Raw genomic sequence first — 22,887 nt, 5'->3', positions numbered from 1 at the left:
GAAATAACTAGAAGAACAAGAAGGGAATGGAGCGCAATTCACAAGGGTGGAAACTTGGGCTAGTCGGTAACGATGATCCATGGTATATGGGGAGCGCAAAAACGGCACAAGGGACAAAGAAAGACGGACAACACAGGACAATGGAGCGCATTTGGCAGCTGCTGTCTGGTCAAGAATAGCAGTTTACCTGTATCCCCGAAGAGCACATTGTATAACACCTGCATTTTACTTGCGTTCAGCTGATCGGAATAACCTTCAACGATAACCGAAGTGGTTCAGTTTAAACTGAAGACAATGCACAGAGCTATCGATAAGAAAATGATGGGTGTGCTGTTAAAACACAAGAAAAGAGCAAAATGATTCAAGGAATCAACGCACAGTGACATCCAAGTGGAAATCAAGAAGGCATGGGCATGCGAAAGGCATGTAATGTAAAGATAACCGCTGGTCGTTAAGGTCAACGTAATGAATAGAAGAGAAGGGAAGCGTAGCAGAGGGTGGCAGAAAGTTAGGTGGATAAAATTACAACGTTTGTGGGAATAAGTTGTCAGCAGCTGGAACAGAAAGAACTTGAGGGAGAAGTATGGGAAAATACTTTGCCAGGCAGTGGCCGTAATCGAGCTCATCATGATGATAATTATGAAGCTGACCTCTGTGTTAGCTCCTTCTATTCTACAGGGCTTCGATGCTGTTGACACACCAGTACTGGGCGAACTGAAATAATAGTCACTGACCCAAGAAAAAATGGTTAGAAACATTCATCTATCCGCTCGTCTTTCTGGATAATATTAAGCTTCTATTTTGAGATTAGTGAGGCATTTTTGTACAGGCGCAATTCGCTACTTAGGGCACAATTGTTGCATGTGTAAACTACTTTACACATGCACGTTTTATTTGTATACCCATTACTGAGGTTTTGAAAAAACTTAAGCTCGAATATAACAGTCGCGCCGCCACATTTTTTGTCCTTTACCGTGTGCATAACGCTTAGCAGTTAGAATGGATTAAAACACTATTCCTTTTGTTCGCTCCTCACAATCTTGGAAGCGTTTACTGAGGCACTTGCGTAAAGCGTGTATTAACAGCTTTAAAACCTTCAAGGCCTGAAACTAGCTTGTAAAACAAAATATTGATACTGCTAATATTACGGTTCATTCACGTTAATGTGCGAAAAGAGAGCGATGTCTACAATTCTAAGGAAGCAATCAATATGAAAAAATGAGAGAACGAGGCATTTTTTTCCTACGAGAACTTCCATGGTGACGTCAATATGTCAAATAGTAAACACTGTTCTTCGAAAATCGGAACTCGTTTTGAAAAAAAAAAATTGACTGTGCACTAAAGCCTCAAAGGCTGTAACATGGCAGTAGACTTCTTGCAGTTTCCTTTATGTTGGCTGGCAAATTATTCATGCGTCCTGAAGTATAATAGTATAATGGCCCCAAGGAGCACCAGAACAATTAGAAGCAATTGCTCGCATAGTACTTAGTCAAGTTTGTGTTGTAAAAGCTTCTAACATGTTTTAACGCAAGCAGCCACAGACAATAGAAGGAGTACGAACACAAAAGCGGTAACTGACAACTGGTATTATTGGCGTAAGGTCGCGCTTATAGCTCCAATAATTTGTTGGAAAAAAAGGCAAAGGCATGATATCTAACATAAAAAAACAGTGTTCACTTAGTTCTTGAGTGCGTGTCCTCTTTCTTGTGCTCTGTCTCTTACTTGAAACGTTTTACAAGAAAAATATGTACAAATTCGTCACAAAAGAATCTTTCCGGTGAAACATATTCTTTGCAATCATTTTTCAAAAATGCCAGCTTGGAAACGGCTGTATTGCCGAAATATAGTATGACAAATTGTGCTTTAATGTCTGGAGCGTTTGTATGAATTATGGCATCGAGGTCTCGCATCTGCTCGTTGGACCTTTTTCTTGGAAGGGAAGGGACACAGCTCTTCTTTGTGCTTTTATGTGCTTTCCAAAATAGCCGAAAACATTTTCCTGTGGCAAGAATAGCCCCCCGATAAGAGTTTTCAAAGGGTGCTGCTTATTGTCATCTCCTTACAGGAAGTCTTGCTTCAGTGATGCCATTTTCTCACATATTCTTGTTAGCTAGAGCCTTAATACCAACAGGAGGCCATTATTTGATAACATACTGGATCTGTACGATGAACTACTTCGAAACGCGGTTACCAAGCATATGTCATGGTGGACAAAAAAGTGTTTTTTTTTCTTGTTCAGGCAGGCACGACAAAATTATGGAAATGCGGAAACTGCGTAGACTGTCCGTGAAACGTATGAGGCTGGTTGAGGCAGGAGTACGGACGACGTGTTGTCGTTATACAGTCGAGCCCATTTAAAACGGCTTCAGATTTAACGAACACTTACTTATTACAAGTAAATGCGTTGCTACCATCCACATATGCATTAAGGCAAAGGCAACTCGTCTCGAATACAACAAACTATCGTCGTGCATATCGCTCACAGCGAACGAGGAGGCGGCGTTAACTCGCTTCAAAAAATGAAAAACTCGCTCTTCAAGCTTAACACGAAGATTGGCGCCTACCAGCCACCGTGACACCACCCAGAAATAAGATGTCTTCTCAGATAATCCAAAAAAAGTGGTAGAATTTTGCCGTAGTTACACTGAGTAGACGTACAAAAAGCATGTTTAGTCTGGTGTGCTCATGGATCGTCAGCACCTCTGGCCACGATACTAGACTCAGGTTAAGATTTAATTGAGGTTAAGCTGACCTCATCTGTTCGCTCCGCAGACGGGACTTCATGAAAAGGCAGATGTTCAATGCGAAGCGCGAGAGTGTGTTGCAGTTCAACATGAGGCGTCATCGCCTGCGGCGAGAGCACAGTACTCTCGTGCAGTGGCCAGCGAAGCTGACCTGTTCGCGCCACCGTCGGTTGGAAACCCACTCGTGGCATCATATATTTTGATTCTGCATGGGTTGTTGCAATGCTGGGTTTGGCAAAGGTGGCCCTCAATGTCACCTCCAATTGGCTACAGCTGACGAGACGCTCTTCCAAGCTTACGCCAGCTTCCTTCCAATAGCTGAAGCTTGCGCGACGCCGCTCTAAAGTAACCAGAGAATACACGAGATACTCCTAGTCTTCACGCAACATTCTTGCTTCGGATCGCATTCAGTAGTGTTTTTGCACTAAAAAGCGCCAGTAAAACTGCAAGTCACATTAAGGAAAATCATTGCCGCTTGTGTGAAAAAAAAGACGAACTGCGCAACAAGAACACGGACGAAAGGGAGGCAGACACACACTAACGCAGACTTACAACTTTACTAAAGGAAGGAATACAAGGCAAATATATATAGCGATCCCAACGCACTTCAAATCTGATTTGAAGTGCGTTGGGATCGCTATATATATTTGCCTTGTATTCCTTCCTTTAGTAAAGTTGTAAGTCTGCGTTAGTGTGTGTCTGCCTCCCTTTCGTCCGTGTTCTTGTTGCGCAGTTCGTCTTTTTTGCATTATGATCAACCAACTAGCCCGACAAGTCCTGTTGCTTGTGTGAAGTCTGGGAGCACCCCTAAATGAAAGAAGAGGCGCGTCGCGCGGAAGGCAGTGACACCTTCCATAGTGAAGCTAATGCGCATGGTCGTGGACAAACTGGCGGCAATGATATTGAAAAGTTTGAACGCCTTTGCTGGCTACGCTGGTCAAGCGGTGTGCGTTGCCTGCCCAGCGGTGTCCGCCTTTTGTGCTGATAGCACGTAGAGGCAGAGAAAGACAGCAGACAGTGCAGCTGATAGATTCTTTGCGCACGCGCGCTGCGCTACTTTCGTCCCTGCAGTGGCCAAGCAACTCACCATCTTCACACGCATGTAGATTTGCGGCAACGTTACGTTGATGCATAGTTGGGGGATGTTGCCTCAGATGACTACCTATGAGCGTAGAATAGCGGAGAGCTGTGCTAAGACAAAACCGTTGTTCTCAAAAGGTGAGCACTCTCCTACCGTTAGGAATCTTAAGTGGGTGAGGAGCCACCAGCTGTCATGGATGCTTCAACCACGATTAGATTTACCCCCTCTCTAAAGCAGATTTTTGGGAACGAAGATCTCGACGAAGAGACCATGATCACCATAGCGAGCCTGGAAAGCGTCGTGGCAGTCTCTTTAAAAAAAAAACACACGCATATAATGTAGTTTCTATGCAGTGGACGCCACTTATAGCGGAAAAAGTTGTTTATTTCGAAAGAACTAATCCGGAAGTTCATAGCTGCCAAATCGTCGCCTTCTTGTCCGGTAGGGAGCGTGAGCCTAGCGCCTAGCCTGGTATAGCGCGAGCGCTCCGTACCGCGTGCTACGTGCCACAAATCGCCGATTATGACCCTAATACGCCAGGCTTTCGCACTGCATAGAAATGCTGTAAACATTCTCTTTAATCATCGTGACCCTCTTTTTTCTCCTCTTCCCGTTCCCCAGTGCAGGGTAGCAGGCCAGATATTTATTTTTCCGGCCAACCTCTCTGCCTTTCCCGTCAATAAACTCTCTTTTTCTTTTTTCTGTAATTTCTGCCTCAAATGCAAGGAGTGTGCTTGCTGCCCACACCTGATACAATTTATGCAACCTGCATGACCATTAGGTTCGTTTTAAGTTGACAACTGTATTTTAGAGAAAGAATGGAGTGGGAACAGTGCATTTTGTAAGGAGTGAACTGGAACTGCCAGGGGAACGTCATTTTGTCAGAGCTAACCAGTCTGCCTCCAAAAAACAGAAAAAACTATCCTGTTCTGAAAACCTAAGTGCGAGCCGTATGTCATGTCAAACAAAGAAGTGTGTTTCTCCCTCACTGAAAGACGCCCATTGAAAAACTATGACGCGGAAACTCGTAGATGGCCTGTGGTAAGTATTCGGCTGTTTGAGGCAGGAGCAGAGACGACTGAAATTCTTTCGCTGGAAAGTCCCACTCGAATCTTTCCATTCATCAGCGTATCTGTTGCGAGCTCCTATTTTCACAAGCGGCCCGAAGCCATTATAAAGAAACGCCTTTAAAAATTTTCCTGCCGCTTTTCAGTAGCAAAATTTCTTAAGAAACAATGCTCTTTGTTCATTGACGAGCAGACCTTGTTCCTTTCTGAATTGATAATGTGTATTGAATCTTTCATATCTGACATTCTCCTTGGCGCAGCTGGAGATAAAAACTCCTCGATGGTATCTTCACCGACGGCGTCTCGCTGACATCATCGCCCCAAGAGGAGCTTTTTTGAGGATATGCAAGGCATGGCTCGTATTCCGAGCTATTCCGAACTGCAGCACCGAACCATTTTTGGGCTAAGTCTCGCTCCTGGCATTTTTTTCGGGCTGCTCTTGCTTGTTTTAATGGTGAGTCCTCCAAGAAAAATATAATGCTTCTAGAAATGAATATTTTTCTAGTTCACAAAGAGACGACATTAACGCAGGAAACAACCATATAGCTGGTAATTCTCTTCTCCCATTCGTGAGATTTGGTCACGCAGTTTTACTTGCGGTCATGAATGGAAAAATAAAAGGAAGAACAATATTATGATTATATCATATACGTTCATTTCGGAGTCGCATTAAGCAGCAGTTTAAACGAAAATAAGTTGCGCCTATTGAACTAATAAGCTGACTTTTACTTCACTGAATTTGGTCATTTTGTTTTTATTGTTTGTGCTTGTATTAAAAATTTATGAGAGTTCATTTGTTATGACTGCCGGATTCTGCATCGTGTTGTAAATCGCCTATGGTGCGTAGGCGCCCCGGGGCCGCTTTAACTTTGGGCCCTTTGAATACATTTTGTTTAACCAATGGCATCTCATGTTTTTTGGTAATTAAATTCGGAGTAAGAAAAACCAACGTATTGCGCAGTTTTTGGTGATGGCGTTGAGCATCTGAAACAGCATCTGCTGAAGTCCTTAAATAAATGCATATATATATTCTTGTCTCCGCAGAAAGCCCCTGTGCCCGTAGACTCCTTGGACGTAATCATCAAACTGACAACGGACCCAAGTGAAACATCAACAGACGCTCCCACCGACCGCAAAAAGGTGAGAACAATGTGAGTCGTGTGAATCATTTCCTCAATGACATACCTTCTTGCTGCTGAGGAAATAGAAATAAAAAATTTAAAAGGAAATGAAAGAATTCTCACTAACTCCGACTCACTTCTCGGTCGTTCTCTGCAGGGGCTGGATACTAAAATCAACCAAGCCGGTGAGTAAACGCTGTATTATGATATCATTGCAGCAGCCTGCCCTGAAATTGCTTGCTTTGAGAGTGCACAGGTAATGGCGGATAGTAATGCCTAGGCCGCAGGATTGGGCAGCCTCGTTTCCTGGGACGGAGGAATGTGTAGGCAGTGTGAGGGTCCAGATCAGCTCGATAGCGTAGGCGGGAGGTTTAGATTGTAGGAGCTGGAGGAGGATGATAGGAGAGATCCGCTATTTAGGAAAACTATTAACTGCAAGGAGGTTTTGGGAGCGATACACGGTACGTCAGCTGGCTGTGGTGTCCACTTACAAACTGAGGCAGTTATGAAATGAAATGAAAATATATTGGAAAAAAAATAGGAAGTAGTTTAGCTCTGGTTAAACCTGGAGTGACGCGATAGCTATAGCTGGCCGAGTGGAATTCGCTCAGTAGAATTGCGAAGTCAGTCTTTCGCCGCTCCGTTTCGCTGGGCGTTCCTCCTTCATCTTCGTCTCACTTCACACGGCGCATGCACACAGCTCTTGCAGCTGGGTTTCGCCGGCGCGCCACGCCGCCGACAGCAGCACCTGCTCCGCACCACGTGGCTAGCCACGTGTCACCGCCACGCTGAAAGCTCTAAATGCTACCATAATGTAGCTATCGCTGCAGAACTTTATACTCTAACATACACAGGAAGGGTTTTAGCCCTCCCGCCTAGGAATCGTCTAGGGGTCCTTGGATGCCGGCTTCGTGTTCGCCGAGTCGGACGACCCGTCGTTGGATCTAAGGTCACAGCTAAGTAGCACGGCCTTCCACCGTTCTAGCGTCCTAATATTACGACCGTCAGCTCGCGTCTGCGGGCATCGCAATATTTTGGTTGAGATCAGCCCTATCCTTCTTGACTTACACAGATCAGTGTACTGGCCTGGATAGTAATGGCTGCAAGCAACCGGGTTCGGAGGACAGTTTATTTGCAGGCGAGGCCATGTTGCTGCTTGGCCTTTGCTTAACGAGGGGTCTGCGGGAGGGTATTTGACCCGTCCCGTTCTGTAGTGTTCGGTAATCTCCTGGTACCTGAGTAAGCGTTCGCGTTCCCTGAAAGGACCGGGCAGCACACCTGCTCGGAAACTCAGATCTCAAGTTCATTCGTGAGCCGCCTCGTTCTCATTGAGAAAGGAGTGCGCGGGAGTCCAAAAAATATGTACCGGCTAGTTTAGTACCTCAGGAGAGATCCATCCTTATAGTAAATCTTCAGCGGTTTCTGCCTGGTCGGTTGTGACAGAGCCGCTAGCTTATCTTAGTTTCGCTTGTTTCTTATCCGAGTTCACCATGCGAACGACCATCCCCGAAGTGTGCGGCGTCCACAGCAACCACGTATGGTAAGTTTTGAAACCATTTCTCCAGAGGTTCGGCCCTCTTCTCTCTCCGCTCTGTAGCAAGCCTGTTCACCTTCCGTTTCGACGCGGTCGACCATCTTCATCACCGTGCATCAGGGCGGGACCTGCTGGGCGGGGAGGGAAGTTTCCCTCATGTGGGAAGCGGAAGCAGCGACGGGAGCGCCACCCCGAAGGTTACAGGAACACCGCGGAGCCAGGGAGAGTCTCTTGGGGATCCGGCCAGTGTCGTGAGCGGTAGAATAACGGCAAATTGGGTTGCAGCTGCACGCTCTCGTCCCCTTCCGCAGCAGGCGCGCACGGAGATCCGTCGTGCCTTGCCGCTGGACTTCTGATTCCGAGCAGCGAAGTGAGCGCAGCAAACGCGCGCTCTCGGCGCTTTCCCAAGCAAATGCTTGGGGATGGCCTCGCCCCGAGAATGTGGCGCGCAACGAGAAGTCCTGGCCGCCATTGTCAGCGCATACAAACGTTCGCTGCCGATACCACCGAGTTGCGCCCCTTCCCAAGCCGGTACTTCGGAAGCCCTTATTACGTAGCCTTCTACTTCCGAGGAATGCCTCGTTAATGTTCTATAGATAGCTGGCCCGCTCTGTGTAATTGTAATAATAATAATAATAATAATAATAATAATAATTGGTTTTGGGGGAAAGGAAATGGCGCAGTATCTGTCTCATATATCATTGGACACCTGAACCGCGCCGTAAGGGAAGGGATAAGAGAGGGAGCGAAAGAAAAAGGAAGAAAGGGGTGCTGTAGTGGAGGGCTCCGGAATAATTTCGACCACCTGGGGATCTTTAACAAGCACTGACATCGCACAGCACACAGGCGCCTTAGCGTTATGCCTCCATAAAAACGCAGCCGCTGCGGTCGGGTCCGAACCCGGGAACTCCGGATCAGTAGTCGAGCGCCCTAAGCACTGAGCCACCGCGGCGGGTCTGTGTAATTGTAATAAACAGCAAATGAGGGTTCACGCCTTTTCGTCCGTCCCTCCCTTTGTTGCCTCGAGCACGAATCCATCCGCGATTAGCGAGCGGGAACGCTGCATCCGCCGAGTGGGAGTGCGGGGCGGAAGGCTGGCGCCCCATATTTCCACAGTCGGGATCCTGAAGCACGTTCTTTCGTAGTGGAGAACCTTGAGGCGAGTTCTCACCTCCCGCGAAAGGGGACCTAGAGATCTTGTCCCTTGTAGAAGATCGCAAACCTATAGAGCGCGTCTGCCGGTAGGTCGAAAACTTCTTAAGTCCCGCAAAAGGCTCGAAAAGTATTTTCTTGATAATATATCGACCCTTATTCTTTTTGGGCAGCTTGAGGTCATTTTGTTGGTCAGGTGTGCAACATTTCATTTGGTGCTTTCTAGGGCACTTACTATTTGTTCTTAATTTATACAGTGTGCTGAAATGAAACACGAGCGTGCAATTTTATTACACAGACTTTTTGAAAGTGCATGCCTCGTACTCATGTAGGAATTGAATGAATTTCGGAGGACGCCTGAGCGCAGTGTCATCAGAACAAAGTAAAAACATATTTAGTTCTGCTAGGCGGAAATAAAAAATGCGCGCTAAGCAACATAACATGACGAGGTTGCCAACGAAAACCAAGGGATTAAACAGAAGGCAGAAAACATGAGTTCCACACAGCCATTTGATCTACGCCTTCGCACAACCCAAAAAATGTCAAAACAGTCGTGTTATGCACTCCTAACCGGTTACATTTTTTTGTTCTAGTTACTTTAAATTTTGGAAGCGAAAAGAAAAAATAAACATTTAGAGGCAAGGAACTAGTCTGATGCGATGAAAATACTATGGCATTCTTGTTACACTGGCGAATGAATTACAGTTCTGCTTCTATTCCGGTCACAATTACATTTCAATTCTCAGTCCAATATTTCTCACTCCGAAACCTTCAGCAATGATGGTTCTTTTGTAATTCAGACTGGTCTGGTTTTTGGGGGTTTAACGTCCCAAAGCAACTCAGGCTACGAGGGACGCCGTATTGAAGGGCTCCGGAAATTTCGACCACCTGGGGTTCTTTAACGTGCACTGACTTCGCGCAGTACACGGGCGTCTAGAATTTCGCCTCAATCGAAATTCTGCCACCGCGACCGGGATCGAACCCGCGTCTTTCGGGTCAGCAGCCGTGCGCCATGACCACTGAGCTACAACAGCTGCTTCAAATTCAGACTTCGGAATTATGAAAAGTTCTTCGCAGTGTAGAGCGCTGCAAGGCCTCACAGCTGTACCTGCGGACTGGCGCTGCGGTTAAGCGATGCGCCACTGCACTGGCAGGTGGCTGTTTCAAACACAACCGCCGGTGGGGCATGAGACAGTTCTTGGGCAGAACCGGCCGAGAGGTGTGGACGGCGCTATAGAATAAAAAGCAATCTGTGGAACTTTAATCTGGTTCCTAAATTCGATGGCGCATGCGAGATTGTCTTCGATTTCTCTGATAGCGTTTCGGTCAATTGGGAACGATAAAACAGGATCCTGAGTGGCTCCATCGAACTCTTCGCGTTTGTTCTCTTCTTTGACGCCTTCCATTTATGCCTCACCTGCGTAATAGCAGGTATGAGCTTGATATTACGGAGGCAAACTATTGTTGAGAATGATGCTTTCTCCAGCAGTGTCCTAGTGACTTCTAGGGTAACCAAAGTTCAGTGTTGGGTCCGCTTCAATTTCTATAATATATTAACGGCATTACGTCCGGTTTATGGTCATCGTTTCGCATGTTCGCTTATGATTGCATTCTCTATGTAGTTACATTGTAAACGTTCTTGATGCCAGACACAGCAGTCTGCATTATATTTCATCTCGGAATAAGAAGTTCGAAATGAAACTTACGAGAAAAAAGTCTACAGATCTCAAGTTTACTAGAAAAAGGGATCATCAGCCGCATGAATAGGAAGAAAATAGTTGTACACTGAACACCGTAAAGGAAATAAAGCATTAGGCATATTAGTACGCTCAGATTTGGAACAAAATAAAGAAGTTAATCAGGTTGTAAGTAAAGCAAGGTCCGTTATAGCTTTTAGCGCGAAATTTAGGCCACCAGTCAGTAATCTCCAGCAGCAGTTACATTTTACACAGGTCCGCTCAGTCTTCGAATTAGGTTGCGTACCGTAGGATGGTGACAAAGCAGAACGTACGAAACAAAGTGGACAAACTGTAAAACAGGGCAATGTGATTCGCCGTTGAGAACTACGATAGAAAGTTACGCGTGAGCACCAGATATCATACCCTTCGGTGTACTGAATTGAAGAGTGCTATGAAAGCCTTCGCTTTTGTGACCACAATCAAAAAGTAAACTATTATTTTTTTCCGGTATCCTTTTAGTGCCGCCTTTTTTCTTGCACCGAAGGCGCGCATATAGTTTGCCCCTAAAGATGTATATATGCTAAGCCTTTCATTTGGGATAGTCGGTTGAAGCAGTGAAACATATTGACTAGCGCACACACAGACAGGGACCAAAGTAAGAGTAAGAGACTGGACACACGCTAGACTTGCAACTGGATCCTTTACTTGAAACACAGTATTTATACACTTTCATTCTGCGCCACCAGTGCCACTTATCAGTTGCCGTCGCGTCAAATGACGATGAAGAAAATGGAGCTTGAAGGAACAAAATGAACAAGGCACATGCACTTGGGAGCACCCCGGAGACATCTAGAAATACAAGATAAGTGAAATATAACTTGATAGAGCGCTTTAATGTGGCGCGAAACACAAACGAAAAACGAGGAGGATCTAAAAGTTAAACATAAAAAGGGTGTGTGGTCTGTATCAGAAGAAAACTACCAAGAAGCTAAAACCAGCACGAGAGACCTGTAGAAAGACCAACACGTACCAACAGCACCAATGTTCAGATAAAGGAAGGAACACCAGGGTCTACCAAAGGGCGGAGGGATTGAAAAATATAAAAACAATTGGACTTCTAAAGAGGCCTACACACAACAATATAAAATTAGAAAAAATTGGACGGTACACTCAACCCGAATAAAAGTGGTCATAAAAACTGATCACACATGGTCCTAAAAAACACATCAAACAAAGCCCTAAACACGAAATTGTCAAACATAGTAAAATTAAATGGAATACTAAACACTGGAGACACATGTACTCAAGGTAGTGCGAACAAACCTATCAATCACACACAGGACCGTATAACATACCCTTCTAAAGAGCGCATTTCCTTCTTTGTTAAGTCCACAGACTTTTCTTACGCAGCCTTCCCCTGCCTTAGCAATGTGGAAGGCTTCAAGGATCTCCCTTCCATCTTCCGTTTTCAGCCTTCCTACAGCCACAGTTTTATCCCATTCTGGTATGCATGCTGGCTTGTATGAGCAAAGTTTGCAATGTTCGGTCAGATGGCCTTCTATGGCAACTGCTGAAACTTTCTGCTGATGCTCCTGCAGCCGCTCAATCAGGCAGCGCCCGGTTTGCCCCAAATATCTTTTGCCGCAGGGCAAGGGGATATTATATACGACCTCCTTTTGGCACTTGCCGGGTCTATTTCGGTGTTTCTTGGTGCAGGCACTGCTTTTTCCGCTGTTACCGTTCTCGATACTTCATCGTCATTTGACGCCACGGCAACTAATAGGTGGCTCTGGTGGCGCAGAATGAATGGGTATAAATACTGTGTTTCCAGTAAAGGATCCAGTGGCAAGTCTAGCGTGTGCCCTGTCTCTTATTCTTGCTTTGGTCCCTGTCTGTGTTTTCGCTAGTCAATATATTTCGAAGTGTATATGCTCTGTTTTAAATTCTTTATGCTCGGTATATATATATATATATATATATATATATATATATATATAGAGAGAGAGAGAGAGAGAGAGAGAGAGAGATTTAAGAGAAGTGGGCACTTCTACAGAGACACGTTTTTTTATCAACGTTTCGACCGCGGTGCGGTCTTCTTCAGGACTGTAGTGGTCTCGCGTCAGATGGACGTTTTAGGTTTGTGAGCTGCAGGGGAGGGAGACAGGAGTGTAACAAGCAAATAGCAACAACAGTTCAAAAAATTGAACAAAAAATAAAATTAAAGATGGGGGTGCGGGGACCAGATAGTGACAATACTCGGGAAGGAAGCAAAAAAATAGAAAGAAAAGAAAAAATGGGGAAAATTAGTACAGTAAGGAAGGATGGGGTACAAAAGGAGATGGCGAAACGAGAGAAAGGGAGAGATAGACGGTGCGGGGGACATGGGCAGCGCGGCAACCACAGGGGTACAAAATCAAAACGTGCAAACAAAACACACCAACAAAATGCACAAACACAAAGGGCGCCGCTGCAGATGCGTGGCAAAAGAGGAGCCGCTGAGCAAATGACACTGGCAGCGACGAACAGGCCAAACCATGGGGGTCTCACTAATTTCCGGTGAGCCGAGGGCTAGAACGTTAAGGAAGGAGTGGGCTACGTTAACGAGCACATGTGTAAGAACTTACTCAGGGGGTCTGGGTTTCACTGAACGGTGCACCCCTCTACCTGGGCGGGTCGTTGAACCGACTTCGCCGGGAATACTTGTTTGTAGGGGAGGAGGGCTGGGCTAGCTGTGTACAAAGATTTCAAATTGTCGGAAAATGTAAGGAAAGAACGTCAAAAGCTTATCAATACTGCACGAGGCAGGATAGTGTAAGTAAGGAGGGGTATGATTGCCTGGGATATACACAGAGTTATAAAGGGTATTTTTTTGGTTTGAATAACGCGCTACACACTAACAAAACGACACCGGAACGAAGGACACAGGACAAGTGCGCTTGTCCTGTGTCCTTCGTTCCGGTGTCGTTTTGTTAGTGTGTAGCGCGTTATTCAATCCAAAATGTACAACCAACTAGCCCACATTACTGCCTTGCTTACGCTTATAAAGGGTATATCTCAGTTAGCCAATAAACGAGAAGTGTAGTGTTATTTTGTTTGCAGGTCGTGAATAAAAGAAAGGGTACCAGGCTTTTCGTTAAGACCTTCTTGAATAGTATTAACCTTGTGGATAAAATAGGATTCACGTTGTTCACGTTCTCGCCTGTTTTTGAAGCCCCCTTGAATAATTGTTACTTTTAGTTGGTCAAATGGGTGTCCTGCGTTTACATGCTTCGAAAGGGGAAGGCTTGGAAGAGACTTGGTGTGTGCGCGGTGATTGTTAAATCGAATGCGGAATGCAGTGTTTGTCTCTCCTATATATTGCTGGTTACACACAGTGCATTCAAGAAGGTAAATAATGTTTGATGAGTCGCAGTAAAAGTTACCGTTGATTGAATGCTGGAAAACTGATCTCTTACTAGCTGCGGAACACGTAGTCTGCATGTGCTTGCAAACTTTGCAGCGACCTTTACCACAGGGCTGGCATCCATATTTTGGGGTTTTGTGTTCCTTGGAGTGGACTAGATGGTTCTGAATGATGTTGGCACGCCTGTAAATCACGCGGGGTGCGCATGTAAATATTTTCGATAGTCGTTGACTTTGCTGGAGAATATTAAAGTGCTTATTAAGAATCCTGTTTATGTTCGGTGCGTTACTGTTCAATGTGAGAATAAGGTTTGTAGTGTAATCATTTCGGTTATCTATTCGGTGCCTCTGCAGTATTTGACTACGGTTCAGATTTGAAGCTCTGCTTATGGCGTCATCAATAAGGGAACGTGGATAGCGCTGTGTTAAAAGGACTATGCAATAAATTAATTGAGATTACGTAAAGCAGACGAGAGATAGGCATTCGATCACTCGTCAACCTAGTGCAAGAATGTTTGAGCTAGCATCAATAACAGCGAAGATATAGACGATTAAAAATTGCGCTCCTACTCTCCCCCCTCAACTCGTGCACGAGGAGCACCAGAAAAAAATAAAGCGAACAGCTCTGGGACTGGGCCCCGCCCATGAAAACGTCATCCGCTGACGTTTATTTTCAAACTTCCGGTTGTCGCTCCTAGCCCCCCAGCAGCAGCATCGGCGGCGTGGCGGCATCTCTCCGGTCTCTTCTCCTTCCTGGATTGCGGCGCGCGTCCGGTTTCTTTGCTTGTCATCTGTAGTCATCATCATCATCATCATAATCATCAGCCTTACTACACCTACTGCAGGGCAAAGGCCTCTCCCATGTCTCTCCAATTAACCCTATCCTTTGCCAGCTGCATCCACCCTTTGCCTGCAAACTTCTTAATCTCATCCGCCCACCTAACTTTCTGCCTCCCCCTGCTACGCTTACTTTCTTTGCAATCCACTCCGTTACCCTTAAGGACCAGCGGTTATCTTGCCTTCGCATTACATGCCCTGCCCAAGCCCATTTTTTTCTCTTGATTTCGATTAGGATGTCATTAACCCGTGTTTGTTCCCTCACCCACTCTGCCCGCTTCCGATCTCTTAACGTTACACCCATCATTTTTCTTTCCATGGCTTGCTGCGTTGTCCTTAAGCTGAACTCTTTTCGTTAGCCTCCACGTTTCTGCCCCGTAGGTGAGTACCGGTAAGATTATGCTGTTGTACACTTTCCTCTTGAGGGAAATTGGTAAACTGCCACTCATGATCTGCGAGAATTTGCCATATGCGCTCCACCCAATTCTTATCCTTCTAGTTACCTCCCTCTCATGATCCGGATCAGCTGTCACTACCTGCCCAAAGTAGATGTATTCCGTCACTATTTCTAGGCTCTCGCTGCCAATTGTAAACTGTTGTTCCCTTGCTAGGCTGTTGAACATTACCTTGGTTTTCTGCATGTTAATTTTTAGACCGATCGATCTGCTCTGCCTGTCTAACTCATTGATCATGATTTGCAGTTCACCTCCTGAGTGACTCAGCAAGGCAATGTCATCAGCAAATCGCAGATTATTTAGGTATTCTCCATTTATTCTTATTCCCAACTGTTCAAAATTCAGGCCTCGAAATACCTCCTGTAAACATGCGGTGAACAGCATTAGCGAGATCGTGTCTCCTTGCCTGACGCCCTTCCTTATTGGAATTTTATTGCTGACTTTATGGAGGACTATAGTAGCTGTGCAGTTGCTATATATATCTCCCAGTATTTGGACATAAGGCTCTTCTACCCCCTGATTACGCAATGCCTGTATGGCTGCTGAGGATTCCACTGAGTCGAATGCTTTCTCGTAATCAATGAAAGCTATATATAGAGGTTGGTTATATTCTGCGCATTTCTCTATCACCTGATTGATAGTGTGAATATGATCTATTGTGGAATATTTTTTAGGAAAGCCTGCCTGATCATTTGGTTGATTAAAGTCTAACGTTGCCCTGACTCTATTAGCGATTACCTTAGTAAATACTTCGTAGGCAACGGATAGTAAGCTGATCGGCCTGTAATTTTTCAAGTCCTTGGCGTCTCCCTTCTTATGAATTAAGATAATGTTTGCATTCTTTCAAGCTTCTGGTACAGTCGAGGTCATAAGGCATTGCGTATACAGGGTGGCTAGTTTTTCAAGCATGATGTCCCCTCCATCCTTCAACAGATCTGCTGTTACCTGATCTTCCCCAGCTGCTTTTCCCCTTTTCATTGCTTCTAAGGCTTTCTTCATCTTTCGTTACTGGCGGGATGACGCATTGCTGGTCACTGCTGTCTTTCTCATTAGCGCTCTGATTACATTGGCTACTGTACAGGCCTGTGTAGAACTCTTCGGCTACGTTAACTATCTTATCCATATTGTTAATGACATTGCCCTGCTTGTCTCTTAATGCATACATCTGGTTTTTACCTATGCCTAGTTTCCTCTTCACTGTTTTTAGGCTACCTCCGTTCTTTATAGCATGCTCGATTCTCTCCATATTAAACTTCCTTATGTCGGCTACCTTGCGCTTATTTATTAACTTTGATATCTCCGTTAGTTCTATTCTATCGGTAGGGTTAGATGCCCTCATGTTTTGGCGCTTGTTAATCAGATCTTTCGTCACCTGAGATAGCTTCCCGGTATCCTTTCGAACTGTCCTACCGCCTACTTCTACTGCGCACTCCATAATAATTGATGTCAGATTATCATGCATTGAATGAACATCAAGATCGTCTTCCTCAGTTAAAGCCGAATATCTGTTTTGCAGCGCTATCCTAAACTCCTGTGATTTCCCTCTTACGGCTAACTCGTTAATGGTCTTCCTCTTCACTAGCTTCTTCCGTTCACTCTTCAAGTCTAAGCTACATCTAGACCTTACCATTCTGTGGTCGCTACAACGCACCTTTCCGAGGACGGCCACATCCTGAATGATGTCAGGTTTAGCGCATAGTATGAAGTCGATTTAATTTTTAATCTCACCATTGGGGCTCTTCCAGGTCCATTTCCTGTTTTCTCGTTTGCGGGAGAAGGTATTCATGATCCGTAAATTATTTCTATCCGCGAATTCGACTAATAACTCTCCCCTGCTATTTCTAGAGCCTAACCCATAGTCACCTACCGCGTGGTCGTCAGCATGCTTCTTGCCCACCTTCGCATTGAAGTCGCCCATCAGTACAGTGTACTGCGATTTTACTTTATTCATTGCCGATTCTACGTCCTCATAGAAACTTTCAACGGTCTGGTCATCATGGATGGATGTGGGTGCGTAGGCCTGCACCACTTTCAGCTTGTACCTCCTATTCAGCCTAATTACTATAGCTGCTACCCTCTCGGTAATACTGTAGAACTCCTCTACGTTGCCAGCTATATCCTTATTAATGAGGAATCCCACACCTAGTTCTCGTCTATCCTCTAACCCGCGATAGCACAGTATGTGTCCGTCCTTTAGTACTGTATACGCCTCACCTGTCCTCCTAACTTCGCTAAGCCCTATCACATCCCATTTAATTCCCGCTAGTTCCTCAAACAGCACTGCTAGGCTAGCCTCAGTAGCTAGTCATCTGTAGTAATTAGCAGTAATAAACCCGGACCTCGAGGTGCGACTGTTCGCTTTTACGGCCGCGATGGGCACCGAGCCCTATGCGTGCGCACGAAGAGCCGTGCGAGTTGCTCCAGAACTCCCGACAGAAGGGGGCGGCAGAGGAAAATTGAAATCATATGCGCGAAGGCAATGCCCTGGCTCGCGCTTGCCCGAGAGGCTCGCGCGGCGGCACGAGGAGACGATTTTCACGGCTACCGGAAGTGTGCCCGTGACGTCGTGGCTGCCGTGGCTCCAGCGAATGAGAGCGTGTGGTGGCCTGCCGACGTCATGGTACAGTGACGTCTTTGTTCCACGATTTTAGTTCCAAAATCGGTCACTACGAGTACACCAATCGGCCCGCGAATTTTGAAAAACACGGTTTTTAAAAGTTCATAATAAATTGCCGGCTCAGTTCTGAAGACTCATACTTGATGTGAATGCTTCTTAGCATCATTTGTAAGCATTGAAAACATTTACAAGTGACTTTTTATTCGTTGCATAGTCCCTTTAAGAGCACGTTGCGCATGTGTTCGGAGTTTTCGTGATATATATATATATATATATATATATATATATATATATATATATATATATATATATATACGATTATTGCGAGTGCAGCGCTCTTTCATTTCTGTGGAAAGGGTAACGGAAAAAGACAACAAGGAAAACCCAACATCTTGGAATCGTTCTCAACAGGTTGCGGCATTGCGGAGCCGTTGGGACGAGTACTCTTGGGCGAGCCAATAAGCAGCAAGCGGCAAATACCATGGATCGTAAGTGGATTGGACACGGCCTTTGTAATCTATCTACTCTACAGCAGGCACATAATTTTCTTACTGTAGTAGACATTTATTTCGCTTTCCTAACCATTCATCATGAGAGAAATGGTTGTGAGCCTTCCATTAGGGCGTTTCTCACAGCAAAATATGACAATTTGGGTCGTCAAACCAAATTAAACGCAACAACCTAAGTCATTAAAACATCCTTTGATCATATTGTTCTCCATCGCTTGTAAAGAGCGAAACAGTAATAATATGGCCCTCACCTATATCATTTCCATCTCCTAGGCGAAAAAATTTTCAATTTATAATTACACTAAAAGTTGTACAACGGAGTGCTATTTTCATGTCGGCTAGTGCCATATTAACTCTGCACAATGAAACAAGGGCCAAAGAGATTCAAAACACAGGATTGAGAAATGTTTTGTCTTCCAGGCGCGTTTTTTTTATTCTACCAAGTATTAAAATGAAGTACTAAACCAGCCAGTTGTAAACAGAATCATAAACTGCAGTCAGGTACTGCAGTCAAGTGAAACGTCCATATTCTATACCACGGATCAAAGAATGTTCCTTAGTATAGCGTTTAATTTCATTCGCCAAGTTTTTGAGCAGTGATAACACGCAGTGACTTCATATCTGAGGATACCATAAATAAGATCATGGGCAATAAGCTTACGAAATTCAAAGGGTAATAAATAACGAACATTGTATAGTACACATGATCCCAAAGGACTGAACAAGCTCGGCGTGATGTTCGCCCAAAGTCAACCAGTAGATAGAAATCGAAATTTCGTTTCCTTGAGATTTTGTTGGGCTTTAGGGACTGACACCGATCTTAAACGCTACGATTGGTAATCGACCAAGGCGTCTAGTCGATATGGCCCCGTTGGGCTGAATTCAAAGCTCATCGAAGGATTAGCTCATTATTCGATTGCGCTTATGTCATTTCAAAGGAGCCTTGCAGTTTCTCGCTTAGACCACCGTAATTTTATTTATTTATTTATTTATTCAGGTACCTACAGCGCCCGTTGAGGGCATTTTCTTAGGGGGGATACAGTTGCAAAACATACATCGTTAAGGTGATGAGACTGTGTAAATAACAAACAAACGAACAATAAAAGTACAACGCATTCCAATACTGAGCAAACTGATAACAATACCGTTAGTGAATTATTGTCGAACGTCAGTAAAATAATTAGTGTTTACTCTTTCGAATTCAACCTTGTGTGTTTAAAGCCATATTTCTGGTGTTAGTATTTAGCGCTCTCTAATTATTACATTTGGGAGAGGAGAGAACTATCAGCCAGTATTTTATGGTGCGTTTTATGTATTTGTTCATTTTAGTGTAGAGACTATGTACAAATACAAAATTATCCGCAGAGCTTGCACATGATAGGTTGCTACCTAAAGATCTGTATCTTCTGGTAGCTACTGGCCTTTTGTACTACTGGATACCTAAGCTAGTTTCTTTTGTGCAGGACGGCAAAAGAGAGAAAAAAACGTGTTGGCAAAAGGGCATACACTTGGTGAAATAGAGAAATAAGTCCACTTATATTATTCGCGCTAAGATATGGCGAGTTTGCTAGATGGCAACACTAGAGCTGCGTGTGACGCAAAGTTGACTCAACACAGGCGGCCCCTGCATAGCTGTGGGCTGAGGACGCTGAACCATAGGTTGGTGGAAATGGACAAGGGCACATGTCTTCTTGGTGGAGGTCGCTGCCACCTCCCGCGGTTTTTCTTGAGAAATACATGGAACTACAGAAGGCGTTGCGCATATAATGCATAGGGCTACTTTAAATCCAAGATCTGTACAGCGGTCATGCTTCGTAAGAGCAAGGTTTGAATGCGCTAGCGAACAATTGACCACACTAACAACTGCTTGGCTATTTTGAAACCTCTGCAAATACCTTTTGTTCAGCCTTGCAAAAACCTTCTTTTATTCACTCCTGACTTTTGCCCCACCACTGCCACCATTGCGCTTACCGTCTTGTTTACACAGCATCATGAAAAACAATAATAAAAATAAGAAGAAGAACAAGAATAATAAGTGTCTTTATTTTTCAGCAAACATGTTTACAACTTTAAGGCAGGTCTGTCCAAGCCATAAAGGCTTGTAGGGCAGTACCCGGCAGTCGGCGAATGGCAAATTCATTTCAAGACAGGCGTGACAAAACAAACAAGAATAACCTTAATACCAAAAGTAAACAAAAACATGGAAACAGTTTAAGTTACCGACACAAGAGTTTTTAAGAAATGTTTTAATTGTGGCAGCGAAGAAACTGAACAGATTGAATGAAACAGAGAATTAAAAATTTTGGGTACATAATAATTACGAGTGAACTGGCCATGATGTGTGTAGCAGCGATGTACCGTAAAACGGGCGTGATGTCGGTAATGACGAACAGGAATGAAAGGAACCGAAAATTCACTTTCCAAAAAGTGAGCACGAAAAACGACATGATAAAAGAGGGCATCGAAAGAGGTCAGTTGTAAAAACGAAAATAAACTGCAGTCAGGTGAAACGTCCCTATTGTATGACCCGGATCGAAGAAGGCTCCTTAGAATAGCATTTAATTTCATGCGCCAAGTTCTTGAGCAGTGATAAAACGCAGTGACTCCATATCTGAGGATACCATAAATAAGATAATGGGCAATAAGCTTGCGAGTCCCAAAAGGTAATAAATATCGAACATTGTATAGTACACATGATCACATGATAAACCACGAAGTTTGTTACATACTATGGTAAGATGACCATCCCAAGGCATATCACCGTCAAAAAGTACACCAAGGTACTTGACACTACCAATATGAAAACATGAGTACATAATATCGGTAACACTTCTAATAACAAAACCGTTCCTTTACCTTCAAGGAAACCGAACTGTGCCTCTGATATGATATTTGTGAGAACAAAGCTGTACATAACTCGGAATAGGTGCTTTTTAGAATCTGCGCAATCGAAGGTAGAATTGAAATAGGCCTATTATTTTCAATAGCCTTTATCGAGCCACTTTTCTGTAATTGCATAACTATGCCAACATTGAAATTGTGTGGAGTCAAGCTTTCAGTAATAAACCTGCTCAACATAAAAAGAAGTACCGATTGCAATGTTGTAAAATTAAGTTGGGGTCACTCATTTTGATATTATCAATACCTGCAGCTTTCTTCGAATTGAAGCTGAAGATTATGCTATGAAGATCCTGGGGTGTAATTGAGGGGAGAAAGCTGAAGATGCTGTGCAATATAAAGACCATGTAACCTCATGGCGGCATAATGGAAACTACCTAAAAACCTGAGAGAAAAATGCATTAAACTCAGAGGCCGCAGAGTGAAAGTCTCTCAAGGATTTAGCAAAGGAATCGTTAATAGATTTTTCTGCGCTTCGTCCAAAAAGGCAATTTATAGTTGATCAAGTTTAACGTGAAAACTGTTGGCTGCTATGAAAAGCCATATTGATGCAGTTACGTTTCGAGGCTCCAATCATGGCAGTAACATTATTTCTAAGCAACTTGAAATTACCTTTGAGGGGTGTGTTGTTAGTACTACGCTTGCAACGTGTCCAAAATCCGTCTTTTTCTGCAATGGCCTTTAGAATATAACCTATTAACCAGGGAAGATTTGGGTTCCTTTTTTTATCACTTAGACCTTTTTTGATTAAACTCATAACCTACACAAATCTGTCGTACCCTTTATAAGAATTAACTTCCTCGAGGAAAGAGACCCAGTTAAAGTCTGCTATAAGGTTATCCAATGTGGCAGTGGCTCTATATGAAATTCGCTCCTTTTTAGTGTATGATTTATTTGAAGGAGGAAAAGGTTATGAGAACCTACAAAGTAATGATCTGAAAGTTTGTATGTAATAAACAAAGGGAAAGATGGGGAAACGGAGCTCTTATTTTGACGTTATCAAAACAGGAAGATACAAAGCTTCTTTTCTAGTTTTCTTTCCAGCCACGCCAAGGTATTGGTACAAGGTATTGGTACAAGGTATTGGTACACGCCAAGGTATTGTTCAGTTTGCGTGGTCCATGCTTGGCACGAGGCCGATGGGAATGGGCGACGCCAGGAGGTTTTATAGGCGAACGCCCTTTAGCTTTCCCTGACGTCAACAGAGGCGGACTTCGTATACGTCATCCACCTTCTATTCGCTCACGCCACCTGGGATGACGCCTTGGAAAGTTCCGCCGCCACTGCTGCTTCCTTGCCGCACAGCATATGTTAATTCTCTATCCACCAAGTAACATGGTGCTTGTCGTGGCTATGAGGTTCCCTACTCGCTTCCCAAGATACATTCTTGGGTTTGAATCCGACGTGTGGAACATTTTTTCCGGTAATTTTTCCGTTTGTGGAACGCAGAAAGACCCCAGACAGATCGCTGAAATCGCCCACTATGGGCAGAAAAACACACAAAAGCAATATAAAGTAAACATATGGGCGATAAAGAGTTAGAAATATCTCAGGCAAAAAGAATTCTTTCTACTTATGTTACCAAACAAAAATCCTCAGCACCATTTGATGGTATCCAGATAGGGCACGCAGTGAATATAAAAAGGCCAGTTTATCCATTACACAGAAAATTAGTTTAATTAAAATTTCAAAGCATCACATCTTGCCCGAACCGGCGGGCAAACTGGGGCAGAGAGGAGAAAAAATGTAACGCCCTCTAAGTTAAATATAATACAAAGTCTCAAAAGGAAC

At 44.3% G+C, this 22,887-nt stretch overlaps 1 protein-coding gene across 1 annotated transcript in view; it reads left to right on the top strand.

Moving 5' to 3' along the window:
• The first annotated feature begins 5,200 nt into the window (after window positions 1-5,200).
• The window catches only part of LOC144105216 (chymotrypsin-1-like), a 58,823-nt gene continuing 41,136 nt past the window's right edge, over window positions 5,201-22,887 (top strand). Inside the window, exons 1-4 of the mRNA XM_077638361.1 lie at window positions 5,201-5,346; window positions 5,937-6,032; window positions 6,171-6,198; window positions 18,101-18,177. Of these exons, the coding sequence (XP_077494487.1) occupies window positions 5,236-5,346; window positions 5,937-6,032; window positions 6,171-6,198; window positions 18,101-18,177 (312 nt within the window). The 5' untranslated portion in view covers window positions 5,201-5,235. The remainder of the gene's footprint in view (window positions 5,347-5,936; window positions 6,033-6,170; window positions 6,199-18,100; window positions 18,178-22,887) is intronic.

This window comes from Amblyomma americanum, chromosome 9 (genome assembly GCF_052857255.1).
Source record: "Amblyomma americanum isolate KBUSLIRL-KWMA chromosome 9, ASM5285725v1, whole genome shotgun sequence".
Taxonomy (NCBI): Eukaryota; Metazoa; Arthropoda; class Arachnida; order Ixodida; family Ixodidae; genus Amblyomma; species Amblyomma americanum.
Note: the sequence above shows the minus strand (reverse complement) of the source record. Positions and strands in the feature narration are given on the sequence as shown.